This window comes from Macaca thibetana, chromosome 14 (genome assembly GCF_024542745.1).
Source record: "Macaca thibetana thibetana isolate TM-01 chromosome 14, ASM2454274v1, whole genome shotgun sequence".
Lineage (NCBI taxonomy): Eukaryota > Metazoa > Chordata > Mammalia > Primates > Cercopithecidae > Macaca > Macaca thibetana.
The window spans coordinates 13,657,856-13,677,475 of NC_065591.1; the positions used below are offsets into that span (position 1 = coordinate 13,657,856).

At 38.2% G+C, this 19,620-nt stretch overlaps 1 protein-coding gene across 3 annotated transcripts in view; it reads left to right on the plus strand.

Moving 5' to 3' along the window:
- The window catches only part of LOC126935511 (membrane-spanning 4-domains subfamily A member 4A-like), a 37,935-nt gene extending 18,971 nt beyond the window's left edge, over positions 1 to 18,964 (plus strand). For 2 of the 3 annotated variants that reach the window (XM_050757017.1, XM_050757016.1), the window contains 5 exons: positions 2,323 to 2,451; positions 10,267 to 10,323; positions 11,693 to 11,851; positions 16,099 to 16,200; positions 17,241 to 18,038. In XM_050757017.1, the coding sequence (XP_050612974.1) occupies positions 2,323 to 2,451; positions 10,267 to 10,323; positions 11,693 to 11,851; positions 16,099 to 16,200; positions 17,241 to 17,351 (558 nt within the window). In that variant the 3' untranslated portion in view covers positions 17,352 to 18,038. The other variant, XM_050757018.1, reaches the window with a different exon arrangement.
- The last annotated feature ends 656 nt before the right edge of the window (positions 18,965 to 19,620 follow it).

Below are 19,620 nucleotides of genomic sequence, written 5' to 3' on the forward strand. Positions count from 1 at the left end.
TATAGTTTGTCCTAAAGTTGGGTAGTGTTACTCCTACAACTCCTTCTTCTTCTTCAAGATTGTTTTTGCTATTTTAAGTCTTTTGCCTTTCCCTATAAATTTTAGAGTCAGTTTTTCAATATACACAAATAACTTGCTAATATTTTGAGAGAGATAGCATTAAACCTACAGATTAAATAGGGAACAACTGCCATCTTGACAATGTTGAGTCTTCCTATCCATGGACATGGAATATCTCTCCATTTATTTAGTTATTTGATTTATTTTTTTAAGTTTTTCTTACAGATTTTGTACATAGTTTGTTAGATTTATGCCTAACAAACACCAAATACCAATACCTAAATATTTAATTTTGGGGGGTGCTAATTTAAATAGTATTGCGTTTTTAATTTCAAATTTCACTTATTTACTCTAAGTACATAAGAAAGTAATTGACTCTTGTGTATTAAGCTTGTATCCTACAACCTTAATATAATCATTTATTAGTTCCAGGAGTTTTTTGTTGATTATTTCAGATTTTCTACACAGACAATCATGTCATCTGTGAATAAAAGTAGTTTTATTTTTTCCTTACCAATTGTATACCTTTATTTCCTTTTCTTTTCTTACTGTTTCAGCTGTGACTTCCAGTAAATGTTTAAAGGAGTAGTGACGGGATCATCCCTGCCTTTTTCCTGATCTTAGTGAGAAAGCTTTGAATTTCTCCATTAAGTATGAAGTTAGCTGTAGTTTTATGAATAAATATTCTTTATCAACCTAAAGAAGTTCTTCCCTATTAATAGTTTTTCAAAAGTTTTTATAATAAACCGGCATTGGATTTTGTTCAATATTTTTCCTGCATCTGTTGAGATAATCATGTGATTTTTCTTCCTTTCAGCCTGTTGATGTCATTAGTTACATTCATTGATTTTTGAATATCTAATCAGCCTTGCATATCTGGGATAAATCCCACATGGTCATGGTATATAATTCTTTTGATACACTATTATATTTAGTTTGCATATGTTTTGTTGGGAATTTTTACATCTTTGTTCACCAGAGATGTTGGTCTGCAGTTTTCTTTTCTTGTAATGTTTTTGACTTTTTTTTGGTAGATAATAGTGCTAGCTCCATAGAATGAGTTAGGGAGTATTTCCTCTTTTTCTATTTTCTGTAAAGAATTGATTGGTATAATTTCTTTTTTAAGTGTTTGGTAGAATGCACTGATTAACTTTTCCAGGCCTGGTGCTTTCTGTTTTGAAATTTTACTAATTATTGATTTAATTTATTTAATAATTATAGGCTTATTCAGAGTGCCTATTTCTTTTGTGTGAGTTTTGACAAACTGTCTTTAAGGAGCAATTCATTGTCTCAAGGTTATCAAATTGTCGGCATAGAAATGTTCATAGCATTATTTTATTATCCTTTTAATTTCTGTGGGAACCGGAGTGATGTTCCCTCTTTCACTTATGGGTAATTTGTGTCCTCTCTCTCTTTCTCTTAGACTGGCTAGAGGCTTATTGGTTTTATTTATGTATTTTTCTTTTTAAAAAAAAAAAAAGCATTGGGTTTTGTTGAGTTTGTCTATTAATTTTCTGTTTTTAATTTTATGATTTCTGCTCTAATTTCTATTTCATGTTTTTTTCTTCCACTTACTTGGAATTTAATTTGCTTTTCTTTTTCTAGTTTCTTAAGGTAGACTCTCAGGTGATTGATTTTAGATCATTATTTTCTAATATATTCATTCAATGTTATAATTTTTTTCTAAGCACTGCTTTCTCTACATTCCATAAATTTTGATAAGTTGTTTTAATTTTTTTGACCCATTTTTAATGCCATGAGATAATTGTACTCCAACTCTCCTATTTTAAGAACGCTATTTACTCATACTCATGTCCTTAGGCCCCAGACGTCAAGAAAATATCAGATTTGCTCTTCTTTTTTTCTTCCCCTGTACACACTCTTTTTTCTTCAGGTTACTTCCCCTTGCTAGAATAATTGCTTTCTAATTCCTTGGCCACTTCTCTCTGAGTGTGTGACAACAGAGAGAAACCGTTGTGGTAGAAGTAGCATCCTAGGTATCAGAAAAGCACCTGTGGGCTGGGTCTGGCATGCTCCTTTTAACCGTGAAATGATTGACAATGGTAGAGATCCTGAGAGATAATGTTGGTGAGAAAATATTCATGGTTCTTTATGTGAAAAAAAAGAGTGACAACAGAATATCAAGGTCATATGACTGTATGAAATAAAAAGAATAAGGATAGCTTAGTGATTGGAAAGGGGGTGGCATTAGTACCATTTTTGTGGTGGATAATCAGTTTTTGCTTTCTTCATCATTTCTAGGTTGTGCAGATTCTGATTGCCTTGATGAGCCTTAGCATGGGAATAGTAATGATGTGTGTGGCGTTTAGTTCTTATGAAGAACGTCCCATTTCTGTGTATGCTGGGTACACAATTTGGGGGTCCGTGATGGTGAGTAGGGTATTTTTTGATATAATTGGAGATCACATAATAGAGGTGTAAATACCCTGATCTTTGCAATTGTATTCTAACTCTGTCTTGTAATTCTGCAAATTTGAGAATGGTATCTAACCTTTTTAAACTCAGTGTTCTCATATTTAAAATAGTAATAATAATATAAAACTTAAAGTTAGGCAGATTAAATACTTTACATAAGTCAGTTAGGATCTATTACAGCAACACATTGCCAAAGACCCAAACTGGAATGACTTAAGCAATGAAAGCACTGATTGTTTCACAATGAGATTAGGGGCTTATTTCCAGAATTGCTTAATTTGGTGGTGTAAGGATTTCATCAAGAACTGCAAGCAGACTATACCAGAGGGGAGATGGTAGACACATCCATTTTTGATAAATATTTTATATACATATGCCCAAATCAACTATCAGTAAGGATAACGAACTTGCCATTACTGGCTTAGACTAATTAAGATTTACCTCTGTAGCTGGGAGGAGCCTACACTACCTTTTAGCTCAGGAAAAACTGAAGAAAATGATGATTTAGTTAGCAAGGAAAGAGAGGAGACGTGGCTGGTGCGCAGGCAGTTTCTCATATATAGTCTATTGACTATCAAATCTCAGGAAATTGTTACCTGAGAAAATTAAATTGTTATTTGATACATTTTGTTTCATAAGTTTAATAAGTTACTATGATTGATATTAAATTAAAATTAGAATTGGAATTTAGCTTTAAAAACATTCTCCCAAGAGAGAACACAAAAGAGTTTTGAGGCAAATTAAAAGTAAATTTGAGGTAAATTTGAGAATAAAATACCAAGTTTTATCTATTGACAAAAGAGAAATAAAATTTATAAGGCAGATTGAGGTTAGAATCAGGGAATTTATTCTAGTATTATAGGGTTTCCATTTATTTATAAAACTGAGAATGAGATAGTTTAGAGTTTTATAATGGAGCTTAATTTCTGCTCTCCTTCACCTGTGTACAGTGGAAGTGCGAGATTTGAAGGAGAGTGGATTTGTCAGGGTTCTCTAGAGGGACATGACTAATAAGATAGATGTACATATATAAAGGGAAGTTTATTAGGGAGTACTGACTCACACAGTCACAACGTGAGGTCCCACAATAGGCCATCTGCAAGCTGAGGGGCAAGGAAGCCAGTCTGAGTCCCAAAGCTGAAGAACTTGAAATCTGATGTTTTGTTATGCCCAGACTGTTTATTCCCCGAAGAAGACCACCAGAGTCCAGAGTCAAAGCTAAGCAGCAAGGATCTTTATTACAGGTTCGAACCTGGAGCTCTCCCTCGCTCGTGAAACGAGACGGGCAGGAGAGCTCCCCCACTCAGCTCCGAACAATGTTATATAGTCTAAGAAAAGTGGGCATAGAGTTATTATACAAATCAGATATATGATTGGCTAGTGTTTGAACAAGGCGATTTGGCTAACTATGATTGGTTCCTGCCATTTCTGATATTTTGGTTCAAACTTTGAGGCGGGAGAGCAGGTTTATGGCAGCAAGAGTTTATCTTACTTAAACACGTCTTGTGACCTTGCCTCAGAACTTACAAAATCTCTGGTATGTGCAAAACAAAATCTCTGGTACGTGCAGAAAACCAGGTACTCACAGAACTTACGAAATCTCTGGTATGTGCAAAGATTAGAGAGCAGAACAAGGGTGTAGCGGGTGGGGGGCGGGTACACATCTATCTTTGTGTCCTTTCAGTCTGAGGGCAGGAAACATGCACAAGATGTAGGCCTGAAGACTAAACCAATCTAGTCTTTCCATGTTCTTCTGCCTGCGTTATTCTGGCCACACTGGCAGCTGAGTAGATTGTGCCCTCCCAGACTGAGGGCGGATCTGCCTTTCCCAGTCCACTGACTCAAATGTTAATCTCCCTTGGCAAGCCCTTCACAGTCACACCCAGGAATGATACTTTGCATCCTTCAATCCAATCAAGTTAATGTTCAATATTACATATATATATACATATAGTGCGACTTTCCACAGATAGAACAGCATTTGCTGTCTGTTATGGTTAATATTGAGTATCAACTTAATTGAATTGAAGAATGCAAAGTATTGTTCCTGGGTATGTCTGTGAGGGGGTTGACAAAGGAGATTGACATTTGAGTTGGTGGACTAGGAAAGGGAGACCCACCCTCAATCAATCGGCTGCCAGCATAGCCAGAACAAAAGGAGGCAGAGAAAATGTGGAAAGACTAGACTCATTTAGTCTTCTGGTCTTAATAAACTCCCCTTTATTTATACACTTATCCTATTAGTTCTACCCCTCTAGAGAACACTGACTATCCTATTAGTTCTATCCTTCTAGAGAACACTGACTAATACAGATTTTGGTACCAGGAGTGGATCTAGAAAACAGAATATTAAGGATGGAGTTCTTTTGTTGGTCTTGCTCCTAAGTTCACTGGACAAAATGATGAAAGAAAATTATGAACTCAGGGATTCTAACTCTCAGCTTCAGAAGCAGATACTGAGCCTCAAATCTTCTAAGATTGTCCTGATCGAGAGTCTTATCTTCTGTAGAGAAAGAGCTGAAATTGTGGACAATCAGACACAAGCTTTTATCATGTGATTTGCTGACCTGCAACAAAAGGTGCACGCACAGACTCACCAGGTGTCTACTGTTAAAGTGAGAGCATTGATTGAAAAGGAATGGGACCCAGCAACTTGGAATGGGGATGTGCAGTAGGACCTTGATGAAGCTGGGGACACTGAGCTTGTAAACTCTCACCAGCCATTTTTGCCAGAAGAAACAGCTTCCCCATCGCCAGTAGTGGCAACATCCCCTCCGTAACCCACACTGCCATGAGCCTTTTCACCTTTGCCTGAGAAGATAATACAACAGTGATGGCCTCTCCTCAGCCAATTGCCAAACAAGACAATGTTGATTCTCCTCAGAACCCACCCTAAGGCCCCTGTTTGCTTCTAGACCTATAACTAAAGTCTCAGCAGGCCTCTAGAGGTGAGGTTCAAAATGCGATCCCCGAGAAGGTACACTACACTTGAAAAGAACTGCTTGAGTTTTCTAATTTATATAAGCAGAAATCTGGAAAACAGGCACGGGAATGAATATTAAGGGTATGGGATAATGGTGGAAGGAACATAGAGTTGGATCAGGCTGAATTTATTGATTTGGGTCCTCTAAGCAGGGATTCTGCATTTAATGTTGCAGCTTGCGGAGTTAAAAAAGATTCTAGTTTATTTGCTTGGTTAGCTGAAATATGGATTAAAAGATGGCCCACTGTGAGCGAGCTGATAATGCCTGATCTCCTTGGGTTAATGTAGAAGAAGGGATCCGAAAGCTTAGGGAGTTTGGGATGGGGGAGAGGATTAGTCACTTAAAGCCTACTCATCCAAGCTGGGAGTATTTACTGCTTTTCTAGGTAGATGCAGCTCTAATGGCTTCCTTTGGCCTTTTCCACCATAATAGCCTTCACCCTGCAAGTCAGGGGGCAATGTAGAGATTCTTCCAGCTGCTGAGCATCTGTATGCCAATTATGCATTCTGGCACTGGGGAAATGAGTGCAGGATGAGTGTGGGAACCAACTGGACCCACTGTAAGTTGAACCTGAGCTAAAGCTCCATTAATTACATGACCTCTATAAGCCCCTACTATAACTGGAGGACCATAATGACATTTGGGTCCCCTGGAATCCATGTCAGCTCAGAGTCAGTGTCCAGTAGTCCCTAAAAGGTCTGATCATTTTTCTTTCTTTCCCCAATCCAGTTACCCTGGTAAAAGGCCAGAGGTCTCCTTGAAGGATGGGAGAAAGATTAACAGCATAAATTGTCAGTAGTGTAGTGGGATCCTTCCTTAAGAGGACCTGGTCTCCTTTTCATTCAAGGAGTTCTGGGTCTGTAAAATGGCACATGTCTGGAAATTGATTGTGGGGCTGCGATTCTCTGTTTTTATAATTCAAATTAGTGTTTTGTCCACTTGACCTGGAAGTTTTCTGCTTATATAAATTAAGTAAGAATTTGGCAAGCTTCCTATCAATTTCACTTCTAGGAACACTGTGATTAATTAGCCAATGCCAGAGCTCTACACAAGTGAGACTATTCTGATTGCCGCTTTGCCTCTTCTATCCATTATGGTAGCTATGCCTACCTTTCCTTTGATGGTTGAGTGCTGCCATTTGGCCCCTGCCACCTCTGGATCCAATTATTTTTATTGCATTTAAATTTTGTAGTTGAGTGACTGCAGTTCCCACTGTAAGATCTGGCGTACATAGAAGAGCAATCACAGAGCTCTTCAAGGATGCAAGTGCTGCCCTCACAAATCTATTTCACAAAGTATTGGTCAAGGGTGTATCTTCTGAACCCTCCCAGCTGGGATGAGTAGGCTTAAAGTGACTAATCCTCTCCCCCATCCCAACCTCCCTAAGCTTTCGGATCCCTTCCTCTACATTAACCCAAGGAGATCAGGCATTTTCAGCTCACTCACAGTGGGCCATCTTTCAATCCATATTTCAGCTAACCAAGCAAATAAACTAGAATCTTTTTTAACTCCGCAAGCTGCAACATTAAATGCAGAATCCCTGCTTAGAGGACCCAAATCAATAAATTCAGCCTGATCCAACTCTATGTTCCTTCCACCATTATCCCATACCCTTAATATTCATTCCCGTGCCTGTTTTCCAGATTTCTGCTTATATAAATTAGAAAACTCAAGCAGTTCTTTTCAAGTGTAGTGTACCTTCTCGGGGATCGCATTTTGAACCTCACCTCTAGAGGCCTGCTGAGACTTTAGTTATAGGTCTAGAAGCAAACAGGGAACTTAGGGTGGGTCCTGAGGAGAATCAACATTGTCTTGTTTGGCAATTGGCTGAGGAGAGGCCATCACTGTTGTATTAGACAGTGCAGGATTTATCTCCTCAGGCAAAGGTGAAAAGGCTTATGGCAGTGTAGGTTAGGGAGGGGATGTTGCCACTACTGGTGATTGGGGAAGCTGTTTCTTCTGGCAAAAATGGCTGGTGAGAGTTTACAAGCTCAGTGTCCCCAGCTTCATCAAGGTCCTACTGCACATCCCCATTCCAAGTTGCCGGGTCCCATTCTTTTTCAATCAATGCTCTCGCTTTAACAGTAGACACCTGGTGAGTCTGTGCGTGCACCTTTTGTTGCAGGTCAGCAAATCACATGATAAAAGCTTGTGTCTGATTGTCCACAATTTCAGCTCTTTCTCTACAGAAAATAAAGCTCTCATTCAGGACAATCTTAGAAGATTTGAGGCTCAGTATCTGCTTCTGAAGCTGAGAGTTAGAATCCCTGAGTTCATAATTTTCTTTCATCACTTTGTCCAGTGAACTTAGGAGCAAGACCAACAAAAGAACTCCATCCTTAATATTCTGTTTTCTAGATCCACTCCTGGTACCAAAATCTGTATTAGTCAGTGTTCTCTAGAGGGATAGAACTAATAGAATAGGTGTATATATAAAGGGGAGTTTATTAAGACCAGAAGACTAAATGAGTCTAGTCTTTCCACATTTTCTCTGCCTCCTTCTGTTCTGGCTATGCTGGCAGCTGGGTCTCCCTTTCCTAGTCCACCAACTCAAATGTTAATCTCCTTTGTCAATCCCCTCACAGACACACCCAGGAACAATACTTTGCATTCTTCAATTCAATTAAGTTGATACTCAATATTAACCATAACAGACAGCAAATGCTGTTCTATCTCTGGAAAGTCGTACCATAGATAGATAGATAGATAGATAGATAGATAGATAGATAGATAGATAGATAGATAGATACACACACGCCATATATATATATATACACACACCATTTATATATACCATATATATATATAATATTACCAATGCCAAGAATAGCTTTTTATTAAACTCTTACTATGATCTGGACATTCTACTAAGTGCTTTTTATGTGCACTTTTTATATCATACCATCACCACAAACTTTTGAGGGAGGATTTCTCATTATCTTCATTTTATGGATGAAGGGAGGTTAAGTAACTTGCCCGAGATCACAACTAATTGGGTCAGGATCAGGGTTCAAATTGACTCTATTATCACAATCATATATATGTAACTATCTAGGTTTCTGCTTTCGTGCCCATGTTCTTTTCAAGATCGCATTGAAAACCAGCTTACATGGTTTTAGCCTTCCACACGTGTTCAGTAGATTACCAAGAACTGCAGGAGCTGTGTTTGTCCACTGAGACATCACTCAGACTCTTGTAGGCATTGAACTAGATTGGTAAATGTAGTAGTAAATTGGTAAAAACTTTTTTGCTGCTCCCTTCCATTATTCTTTCAACCTTTTTTTCCAAACATCACCTGCAAAGTGCTTCTCTATTCTCTCTTTGACAGTATAAGTACCAATACCAAGAGCCAGCTGTAAGTTTCTATTATCCTTGGCCTCTTCAGTTCTATTCCTATTTATGACTCACATTCTTCGTTAAGTTTTTTCCCTCTGAGATACTATATACATATTTTTTCCTGTGGTAAATGAAGTCCTTTTATTCAATCCTATCTTCACATACACAAACATACATACACACTTCTAATATGTATATGTAATTTCTGTATACAATGTTTTTCCAAGATGCTTTACTGAATTTTTTAAATAGTTTACGGTACTTTTTAGTTTATATTCTTGGATGTTTGCAATAGATGTTATTCATACTAAATAACAGTAGTTTCAGCCATTTGTTTCAACTATTTTTCTTATATAACTATTTTGGTTAATATACCCCAAATAGTAATACATAATAGTCTACATGTTTATCTTGATTTTGACTTTAATAAGATGGTCCCACTTTTTGTCATTTAAAGACTTGTAGACTGAGACAGATGTCCTATCATATTACAGAAAGTATAATTATATTTTACCAATAATGTTTAAGTCACTAATAATGTTGGATTGTATTAAACGCCCTATCCTATCAATGCTGTAAATGTGAATAGCCATTAGCATGTAATGTTTTTCTTAAATTTATTTATTATATTTATTAGAATATTTCAATATTAAAAATATTTGTAGAGTTGAAGGATCGTCCCAAATGTTCCCGATGTATTTTATGTTACACGATGGATGATTTGCTCTACTGTTTTCTTTTTCTCCAATGGTGATTTAGATAACATGAATCATCTCTACGTCTGGGTATTTGGAAACTAAAGAAGTTTATTGAGCTATTTGATTAGTCCAGTTTCTTTATATGAAGATATCATTTTTGAATCATCTGAGATCAAATTTGTAAAGGAAATAGAAAACTCTAGCAATGGAATATTATAAGACAGAGAGTCTTATAACCAACTTGAGAGTCTTATAACCAACTTGACTAGCTATTCTGGCTAAATGAAAAATAATTGTCCCATTGATGGATTCAAATGAAGTAGTGTATTCTAGTTATCAAATAATTGGGAACTAAATTTTATGTGCTACTATTTTATTTTATAACCTTTTAAACATATTTTCAATGAGAATTATTTTAGTACATTTTTTGTTTATTGTATTTAATATTGATACCACATAAGAATTACTTCTTATCAGGAATTTGGAAGCTTTATCTGTCGGTGTCCTCAAACAGTTTTAATACCATTCCAGTTAGCTATTATTTGAAAGGCTTGATAAATTATCCAATGGACTCATCTGGCAGAATTTCTCTGTTCTTTATGGGAAAAGAGAAAATTATGTGCAATCTCTTGCTTTCTAAGATAATTGACCTATTTATACATATCTATCTACTTTGGAATAAAGTTTACTGAATTGTGATTTCCAAAACTTGTTTAAAGCTTTTTATCTCCATTGTTTTCTCTCATTCCTAGTTTATTATTTCAGGATCCTTATCAGTTGCAGCAGGAATTAGAACAACAAGAGGTCTGGTGAGTAATATTTTGTGGGGGGTATCAAAAGGAAAGGATTAATCAATAATGTATTCTGCCAGGGTATAAAACAGGTTTTGTTTGTTTGCTTTTAAAAAATCAGGAGCGATTGTGCATTTTACTTAGCAGGATCTGTCTTTCAAAAATTGCAATAAGGCTAGTGATAGAATTACTGACATAATGGATATTTTGTCAAGGTAGTTGATGAGGGAAACTTTATGAAGATATAGAGAATTATTTAGAACAAATATGAAGTGGAATCACTAAAAAAAAAACTCCGCAGCTTGGGATTCAGCCCATGACAGTCACACCAAGTATTGGTGTGGCATAATGTTTATTGAGCAATTGGTTAAAATGTAGATTCTGGCGAAGCACGGTGGCTCACGCCTGTAATCCTAGTACTTTGGGAGGCTGAAGTGAGCGGATCATTTGAAGTCAGAAGTTTGAAACCAGCCTGGCTAACATGGTGAAACCCCTTCTCTACTAAAAATACAAAAAATTAGCCAGTCATGGTCGCGGATGCCTGTAATCCCAGCTACTCAGGAGGCTAAGGCAGGAGAATCGCTTGAATCCTGGAGACGGAGGTTGCAGTGAACTGAGATCATGCCACTGCACTTCAACCTGGCGACAGAGCAAAACTCTGTCTCAAAAAGAAAAAAAAAAAAATAGATTTCAACTGTATTCAAACAGGATTTTGAGTTTTCAGTATAAGAAATTCACAATAAAGTTATTACATCAGAAGAAGCAAATTTAAAATGTAACTCTCATGTCAATATGCCTTTCATAAAGCCAACAAAATGGAAAAGCCAAGATCTCAACAAGAGTTTTTCTAGCTAAACACCATATTTGAGTTTTCTTTGCTCAAAAGATAAATATCAAACTGTGGAGCATGATCAGTATGGGTTTTCCAAATCTGGCCTAACCCAACTTCCTAGTGTCTGCAGGGACCCATGAGAAGAGAAGGTATGAAAGGGAATGCACAACTGAGAAAAATAATGTAAAAGGTAGAAAGGCACGAGAGGCAAGCAGTGTTTAGAACAATAAGAGACCAGGCACCGGAAGCAAGGAATGGCAGGGAAGGACACAGATAGGACTGTCCAGCTAATGTGTAAAAAATCATTGAAACCCTGCTAAATGATTTGGAGATTATCTCATCCGCTCACAGGAATTATCTGAAGAATTTAAGCTGAGGAGTCATGGGATCATATTTGTGTTTTGGCAAGGGATTAGAATTGAAACCACTATAAGGAGACAAGTTAGAAGACTATTGAAATAATCAAGATAAAGATAGACTGCAGTGTAAAGTAATTAATAGAGATATATCTGAGGATGATGTTGGATTGCTTCATTAATTTTCATTTCTTTCTAGGTCGGAGGTAGTCTAGGAATGAATATCACCAGCTCAGTCTTTGCTATAACAGGGATCGTAATCAATGCAATAAGCTTGACGTTGTATTCATTCCGTTACCATTACTGTAACCAGAACCAGTTGTCAAATAATTGTTACATGACTGTGTCCATTTTAATGGTAAGTGCTTTCTCTTTTCGTGAGATATCACAGAAGCAAGTTTGGGGGAGTGCTGGCTCTGGGAACAACAATAATTAACATTCCCTAATTGCTGAATGACTTTGGAAGTTGGAAGTGATTGAGAAATAGAATAACCTTTCAGTTAGGATTCAGGTACACATCTCATCTCTGTCTTTATTTTTCCTCTATATGTGATGAGCCAAAATGGGAAGAAAGCTTATAGTTATAGAACACCTACTCCTTAGTAGTTACTGTGCTGGGTATTTTGCATAAATTTATCTGTTTAATTTTAAAACATTGATGCAGTGTCTACTGTTATCTCCTCCAGACCCCTCTAAAAATGGGGTCGAGATGTCAGTTCCTGTTCTCTAATAATAAAGTAAAATTGTCTTGAACAGTGTTTTCTAAGTGGTGAGTAACTCAGTATCCTTTCCAACATCTTTGGATGTTCTTCCAATGTTAATCACTTTTATCCTCAACATGTGGCACCTGAAAAATTCTCAATCTCCATTCTGAATTTTACTACCTGTTTTTGTACCAATTGTCCTTATCTCAATGCTATCTTAATTGCTTTATTCTGAAAATTGCCACTTACACAATATTTTGTAAGTAATAACACTTCTTCATGTTTTGGGCCATTGGGTAAATATGGGGAGGAAGAGTTATTACAGCACATCACAGCACACTAAAATGCACAATTTAATCTTTATTATTATTATTGTTAGAGATGGAGTTTCACTCTTGTCGCCCAGGCTGGAGTGCAGTGGCATAATCTCTGCTCACTGCAACCTCCACCTCCCAGGTTCAAGTGATTCTCCTGCCTCAGCATCCCAAGTAACTGGAATTACAGGCATGTGCCACCATGCCTGGCTAATGTTTGTATTTTTAGTGGAGACGGGGTTTCCCCATATTGGCCAGGCTGGTCTCGAACTCCCGACCTCAGGTGATCCACCCACCTCGGTCTCCCAAAGTGCTGGGATTACAGATGTGAACCACCACGCCTGGCCAGATCTTTATTATTAAAAAGCCTATTGGTCATTTTCAACACCACTACATTTTCAGTTACTTTTCCTATGAACTTTCAGCCATTTGCCTTACTGCTTAGTTCTTTCCTCACTGTGCCCTTCCCTCATGTGTATGTGAAAACTCAACACTCTTCCTAACTTACTAGACAGAATCAATTGCATTCTGTTTACTTCATTTCTAGCTAATCCCACATAATCTTGAGGGCTACTTAGTCACATGAAAATAACCGCTTGAGGTGTCTTTGCTAAACTAATTTACTTCCCTTGAGATATCTAAATCTTTTTATAGTAAGTAATTTTATTTCTTGCCACTCACTCAAAATAAGAAAAGAAAGCTTCTTTTGAGAATTTGACAAATTTTCCCAGTGTCACTCAGTTAGAAATTGGCAAAAGCAAGATTTGATTGTAGAACTTCTTGTCTCTAATTCTCCTCTGATATGCTATTGTTATCCAGAAGAAGAACCTTACTTTTAATTTATGAGGCTCTCTTCATTCATAGACTTCAATGGAACAATGATAGAGACAAAATCTGGAATTGGCCAGCTTCATAGGGCTGATTTCGTGAGCATGGGACCTGTGCAGTTACTCAGGACTTCAGAGATAGAAGAGCCCTGTGCTTGATCTAATGCTCTGCTGTTGCTATCTTGAAATTATTTTAAAAAAATTTTTAGAAAGAGACTCTGTAAATTACTTAGCTGGTTCTGCATTCATCTCAATCACCTTTCCCAGAGGCCATGATGAATTCCTGTTAACTGTGTGAACATTTTTATGCCTGTTCTTATAGCAAAGGACTTCCATAAGAGCTTTCTGGGATTTGAAGCAATGGGTCTCTTCTTGCCTGGGCACCTGCACATTCAGTCCACAGGTCTATGGGTCCATAGTGTATGCCCCATCGCAGGGTTGGCGCCCCGGTAGACATAAGAAAGAGAATAGTTCCCTACCACAAAGGAACTTCAGTTCTCCTGGAAGAAAAAGATAGAAATGCTGGAAACCTTATAATTATTAAAGAGGCTAGAAAAAGTTGAGCTCTAGCAAAAAGTAGAGTCTACCACCTGGAATCATTAGGCAGAACCATATGGAACTGCCAGTGATCAACTATACTTAACCTAGAAAGACAGCAGTTTCGTATGGCTCACGCTAAGATATATATGTAATTTTAACAAGAGAATCTATAAATTACGTAGCTGGTTCTGTATTCATTTCAATCACCTTTCCCAGAGGCCAGGATGAATTCCTATTAATCGTGTGAACATTATTATGCCTGTTTTTATAGCAGAGGACCTCCATAAGGGCTTCCTGGGATTTGAAGCAACGGGTCTATTCTTGCCTGGGCACCTGCACAATCAGTCCACAGGTCTATATACGTGCTACGTTTTTTGGAAGCCCAATCCTGTACCTGTTTTTGTAAATAAAGTTTAATTGAAATGTAACAAAGCCCGTTTATTTACGTATTGTGTATTGCTGCTTTTGTGTTATAACAGCAGGTTTGAATATGTGTGCCAGAGACCTTACAGTCTGCAAAACCTAAAATGTACATTATCTGGCCTTTACGGAAAGCTTGCCATCTTCTAGTCTACCCTTCTAGATGGTAAAATCCTTGAAGACAGGGGAATTGTCTGTTTTGTTTGCTGCTCTATATTCTGTGCCTACAACAATATTGGAAACACAGAGGCCACCACAGCTGTTGAAGGCACAAGAAAATAAAAAATCAATGAATGCAGATATTCTCAAGGTCTCGTTAAGTCTGCATCACCCATATCCTAAGCTCTTGGTCTATTGGCTCTTCCTCAACAGAAGGACTATCCCTAACCGTGGAGAGGAAAAGAGAGAATATTTAAACCAGATAATCCCTGCATCAATGCAGGGTAAAATTTTTTTTTTTTTTTGGTTGAGACGGAGTCTCGCTCTGTCACCCAGGCTGGAGTGCAGTGGCCGGATCTCAGCTCACTGCAAGCTCCGCCTCCCGGGTTCACGCCATTCTCCTGCCTCAGCCTCCCGAGTAGCTGGGACTACAGGCGCCTGCCACCTCGCCCGGCTAAGTTTTTGTATTTTTAGTAGAGATGGGGTTTCACTGTGTTAGCCAGGATGGTCTCGATCTCCTGACCTCGTGATCCGCCCGTCTCGGCCTCCCAAAGTGCTGGGATTACAGGCTTGAGCCACCGTGCCCGGCCTAATGCAGGGTAAAATTATTAGAAATGAGTGTGCTGCCCCATGTTCTCCAAATTTTGACCATGTTTCTTGGCTGAAGACTAGACCTAAAGCCAGTGCTCTGGGGAGATGGATTAAAGACTGACCTACTTGATGTTCATTATTGTATTAGCTTCTTATTGTTACTGTAACAAATGACTACAAATTAGGCAGAACCACATGAAGTCATTTAGTGTCTCAAAACAATACAGTTTGGTTATCTTATGTTTCTGGAGGTCAGAAGTTCAAAGTGGGTCTCACTAGGCTAAAATCAAAGTGTTGGCAAGGGCGTACTCCTTTCTGAAGGCTTAAGCGACAATAAGTTTTATTGCCTTTTCTAGCTTCTGTAGGCTGCCTATGTTGCTTGGTTTGTCATCCCATCCTCTACCTTCAAATCAAGCAATGCAGCATCTTCCAAACTCTCTTGAACTCTATTCTGCCTCTTGCTTCCACTTACAAGGATTCTGTCATTACTTTGAACCCACCTGAATTATCCAGAAAAATTCTGTCATTCCAGCTAATAAGCAACCTTAATTTCATCAAATTTAATCCTTTTTGCTGTGCAAAAAGAACAATGGTCTCCCAGGGAGGTCTGCGTTCTAATCCCCAGAAGCTAAGGATTAGGGGGACAAGGATGCAGACCTCCCTGGGGGACCGTTACTCTGCTTACAATCACTAAGATATGGAATCATAATATTCTGTCAATGATACAAGTTTCTAGTACTCAATAGGATAAGATGACAATTATCTTTATACTACCTTCCTAACTTTTTAAAGCACTTTCATCTTCCATGTCCACAATAGCACTGGGAGGTATTGAACTAGGGAATAAATGTCCGTGATTATTTTATCAGTGAAAAAAGTGAGAAGTTACTTCAGCAGATCAAGAATTGGTCAAGGGAATGGCTGCCACTGGGAGGCAGGTCTCCTGACTCCCAACCAATGCTTTTTCTCTGATGACATTGTGGTTCCTGGTAAATGTTTCCTTTTGTCATCTCCATTTATCACATTCTTTTGTTATGAATTTTCTCCTAGGGTATGGATGGCATGGTGCTCCTCTTAAGTGTGCTGGAATTCTGCATTGCTGTGTCCCTCTCTGCCTTTGGATGTGAAGTGCTTTGTTGTAGCCCCGGTGAGGTGAGTATTGGCCTTCATTTGAAGGTATCTGTATTACTTTCATATTGTTGTATAATCAGTTAAACAAACTTACAGTCTTAACACAGTACACATATTTCAGTTTCCATGGGTCAAGAGTCTGGGCCCAGCTGATGTGGGTCCTTGGCTCAGAATCTGATGAGTCTGTCATCAGGGAGTTGGCTGGAGCTGTGGCCTTGTCTAAAGCTTCTGATTCTCTTCTATGTGAATGTGGTGGAATTAATTTCCTTTAAATTGAGAACTCATGACAATGTACTTTTTCTTTGAGACCAGCAGGAGAGTCAGAGTCTCTAGTGTTTTAATCCTCTCATAAAGCATTCACATGAAGAGGTGAGGTCCATCCAGAATAATGAGTTTTTTATAAACTGAAAGTCAACTAATCAGTACCTACACACGGGACTTGTATCCCATCTTATACACAGGTTTCATCCACACTTGAGGGGAGGGAATCACAAGGGGTCAGTGAGTATCACCTTAGAACTCTGCCTAGCACAATAGCCAAATAAAAGCTCTTTTTCCCCTTCCTTTCTCACTCAAAGGGCATAACCTTTGAATCCAGATAAGAAAATATTTCACAATGAAGAGGTACCCCAAAGTACTTGGTTTTATTCTATTATCCTATTACAACAACTTTTCCTAGAATACTGAAGGAATGTCATGATCTCAGACTTCTCTATCAGTCTGTGCACACCTGCCCACTCTCTTACCCTGAGACCTGCCGCAGATGCTCCCGGCAGTTAAGCCAAAAGAACGTCACACTGAGAGAGGAAAGTGAGGAATGGAAGGAGAGAAAAAATTAAGAAAGAGGCTCTGGAAATAACGGGGTGGGATATCCTCCAAGAACTGAGAGTTCCAGAATGAGGAAATGGATAGTAAAACCCCAACGGCCACTCATTAACTTCATTACCCAAAGTCTGAAAGACAGACAAAACTGTCAGTCAAAGAATAAAGTAACTGTAGTTGGATGAGATTGTTTCTCTGGTGCCTTTCTCCATCATTTTGTGCCTCTCTCTCTTCCTTAGGGATTTCCAGGCCACACCACATCCCACTCCCCGACAGCCCTCCCTCATAGAAGAGAGATGGACTATAGCGCATTGACTCTAGTAGTGGGGCTTTGCATCATAAAACCCTAGAAGTCAGAGATTCTCAGCAATTACCAATGATTTTGTAATTTCATCAAGTGAAGTAACTTTCATGTCATAATATTTAAGTCTGTGTTCCCTTTGGCTCTTAGCATAGAAGCTGGGGAATGTTGTTTCTCTAATCTCCTGGTGTGAGTCCAGAAAAGCAGTGGCTTTGGGGCATATCTTGGCTAAATCTCTGTCTCTTCCTGGTCCTCCACCATGCCCTACCAACCCAATGTTTCACTGAGTTTGTGGAAGAATAACCAGAACTTTTCTTAGTTTCATGATGATTCCTGCTATTCTGGGCCAGTGTGGTTTTTGCAATGCGTTATTCATAACCAGCAAATCATGATTTGGGTATGTTGATGTCATTAGCATGAGCAACCTGGTTTGGAAGAAGAGCCCCATATTTTTCATGACACCTTGGTTTACCCAACATATTGTGCACTGTCATCCACCTGTAAGACTGATTTACTTGCAAGACCAGGGCAGTGGTCATCACAGCTCAGGTCAAGAGCTACCACTGAATGTTGTGTCCTAATCAGGCCTGATCTAAAGAATGACTGAGAAGCCCTACATGATCTTGAGAATCAATCAGAGAAGAAAAGAGTAAACTCTGATGATGATGACTTTATGTGGGCAGGAAAGGGGCACTCTGAGGTTATTTGGGTGACTCGCCTATGGCATTCTGATTGTTTCACAGGTTGTGCTAATTATACCATCAAATTCTCACATGGCAGAAGCAGCACCTCCCACACCACTTAAGACAGTTTGATGTCACCAAAAGATCAACAGAAGAATGCTCCAGAAATCTATGCTGACTGTAACACAAGAACCCCACAAGAGAAACTACCAGAATCCAACTCCAATACTGATAGACATATTCATATCATTATTATATGTAATCCAGTTATGAACTCTGTGTGTGTGTGTGTGTGTGTGTGTGTGTGTGTGTGTGTGTATATATTCAAAATTATGTTCTCATTTTCCCCTGGTATTCAACAACTCATTTAACTGGCTCTTTATCAAGAGTACTAGAAGTTAAATTAATAAATAATGCATTTAATGAGGCAACAGTACTTGAAGCGCTTTTCATTCATCATCAGGACTTTATATAAAGGCATTGAACTAGCAAATAAGATTTGGAAGCAGAAAGGCAAAAAGGTATTGCTAAAACGAGACCTCCGTGCAAAACGCATAAGCTCTCCTGTATAACATTCCTCCCACTTACTTGACTTGTTTTCTGCCATATTTGGGGACCAAAGTGCTTTTTCCTTCATGAAGTGGAGATTCATGATCTTCTCCCCTTCCCCTTTTCCTTCTGCTTTCCTTCACCCATAGAAAGTGCCTTGGAATAGCATAGTCAGTCCTTGCACGTGCACAAGCTATCATTTGAGTAAAACTATACATGGAGTAAAAATCATATTAAGGATCAGATTCAACTTATATTTTCTATTTCTTCTTCTTCCTCTCCTTTCCCCCACCTTCTGCTGGGTAGAATTGTATCTTGATCAAATGTGTATCCTGTGCCATATGTGGAAATGTGCAACATATGGTATTTGTTAAATATTCATTAATTACATTTGCTTTTTTATTTCAGAGCAAAAATAAAATTAGAAGCAATACTTTCATGTGCTACCCCGTTTCTATTCAGATGCAGTATGGTGGAAAGACACTAAATGTTGATGTCGGCAATACTGTATGGTGGTAAATAATGTGGGCTTTCTAATCAGCAACCCTGGGTTTTCGTCTTGCTATCCCATCTTTGTTGTTTACTACCTAGGTAGCTATGAACATGCCACAAAATGTCTCTGTGCTTCACGTTTCTCTTCAGCAAAATAGTAATAATAGTGTCTGGCCCATAGACCTAGGATAATTCCTTGGTATAATAAAGATAGAGCAATTAGTACTCTGGTACGTATGGAACCTCAAAAGCTTTAATTAATACATATAACTATATATGTACGTATGTACATATTATTTACATTTGTCATTTCATCATTTTATTCAGCATATATTTGCAAGTATCTATAATGAGGCAGACATTGTTTTAAGCATATAAGAAAATAGTGGTGAATAAGAGAGATAATATCCTTCCTCTTGTAGGTTAAACTTTTAACGGGGCGCAGATTAACATACAACAATGAATCAAAACTTTGTATATGCTGTTAGAAGCTAACTGGAAGAATGAATGTGCTGGAGAGTGGCTGTTGGTAGTGGTGGTGAGAGAGATGAATCATTAGAGAGTAACCACGAAAGTTCTTTTTGAGGAAGTGAT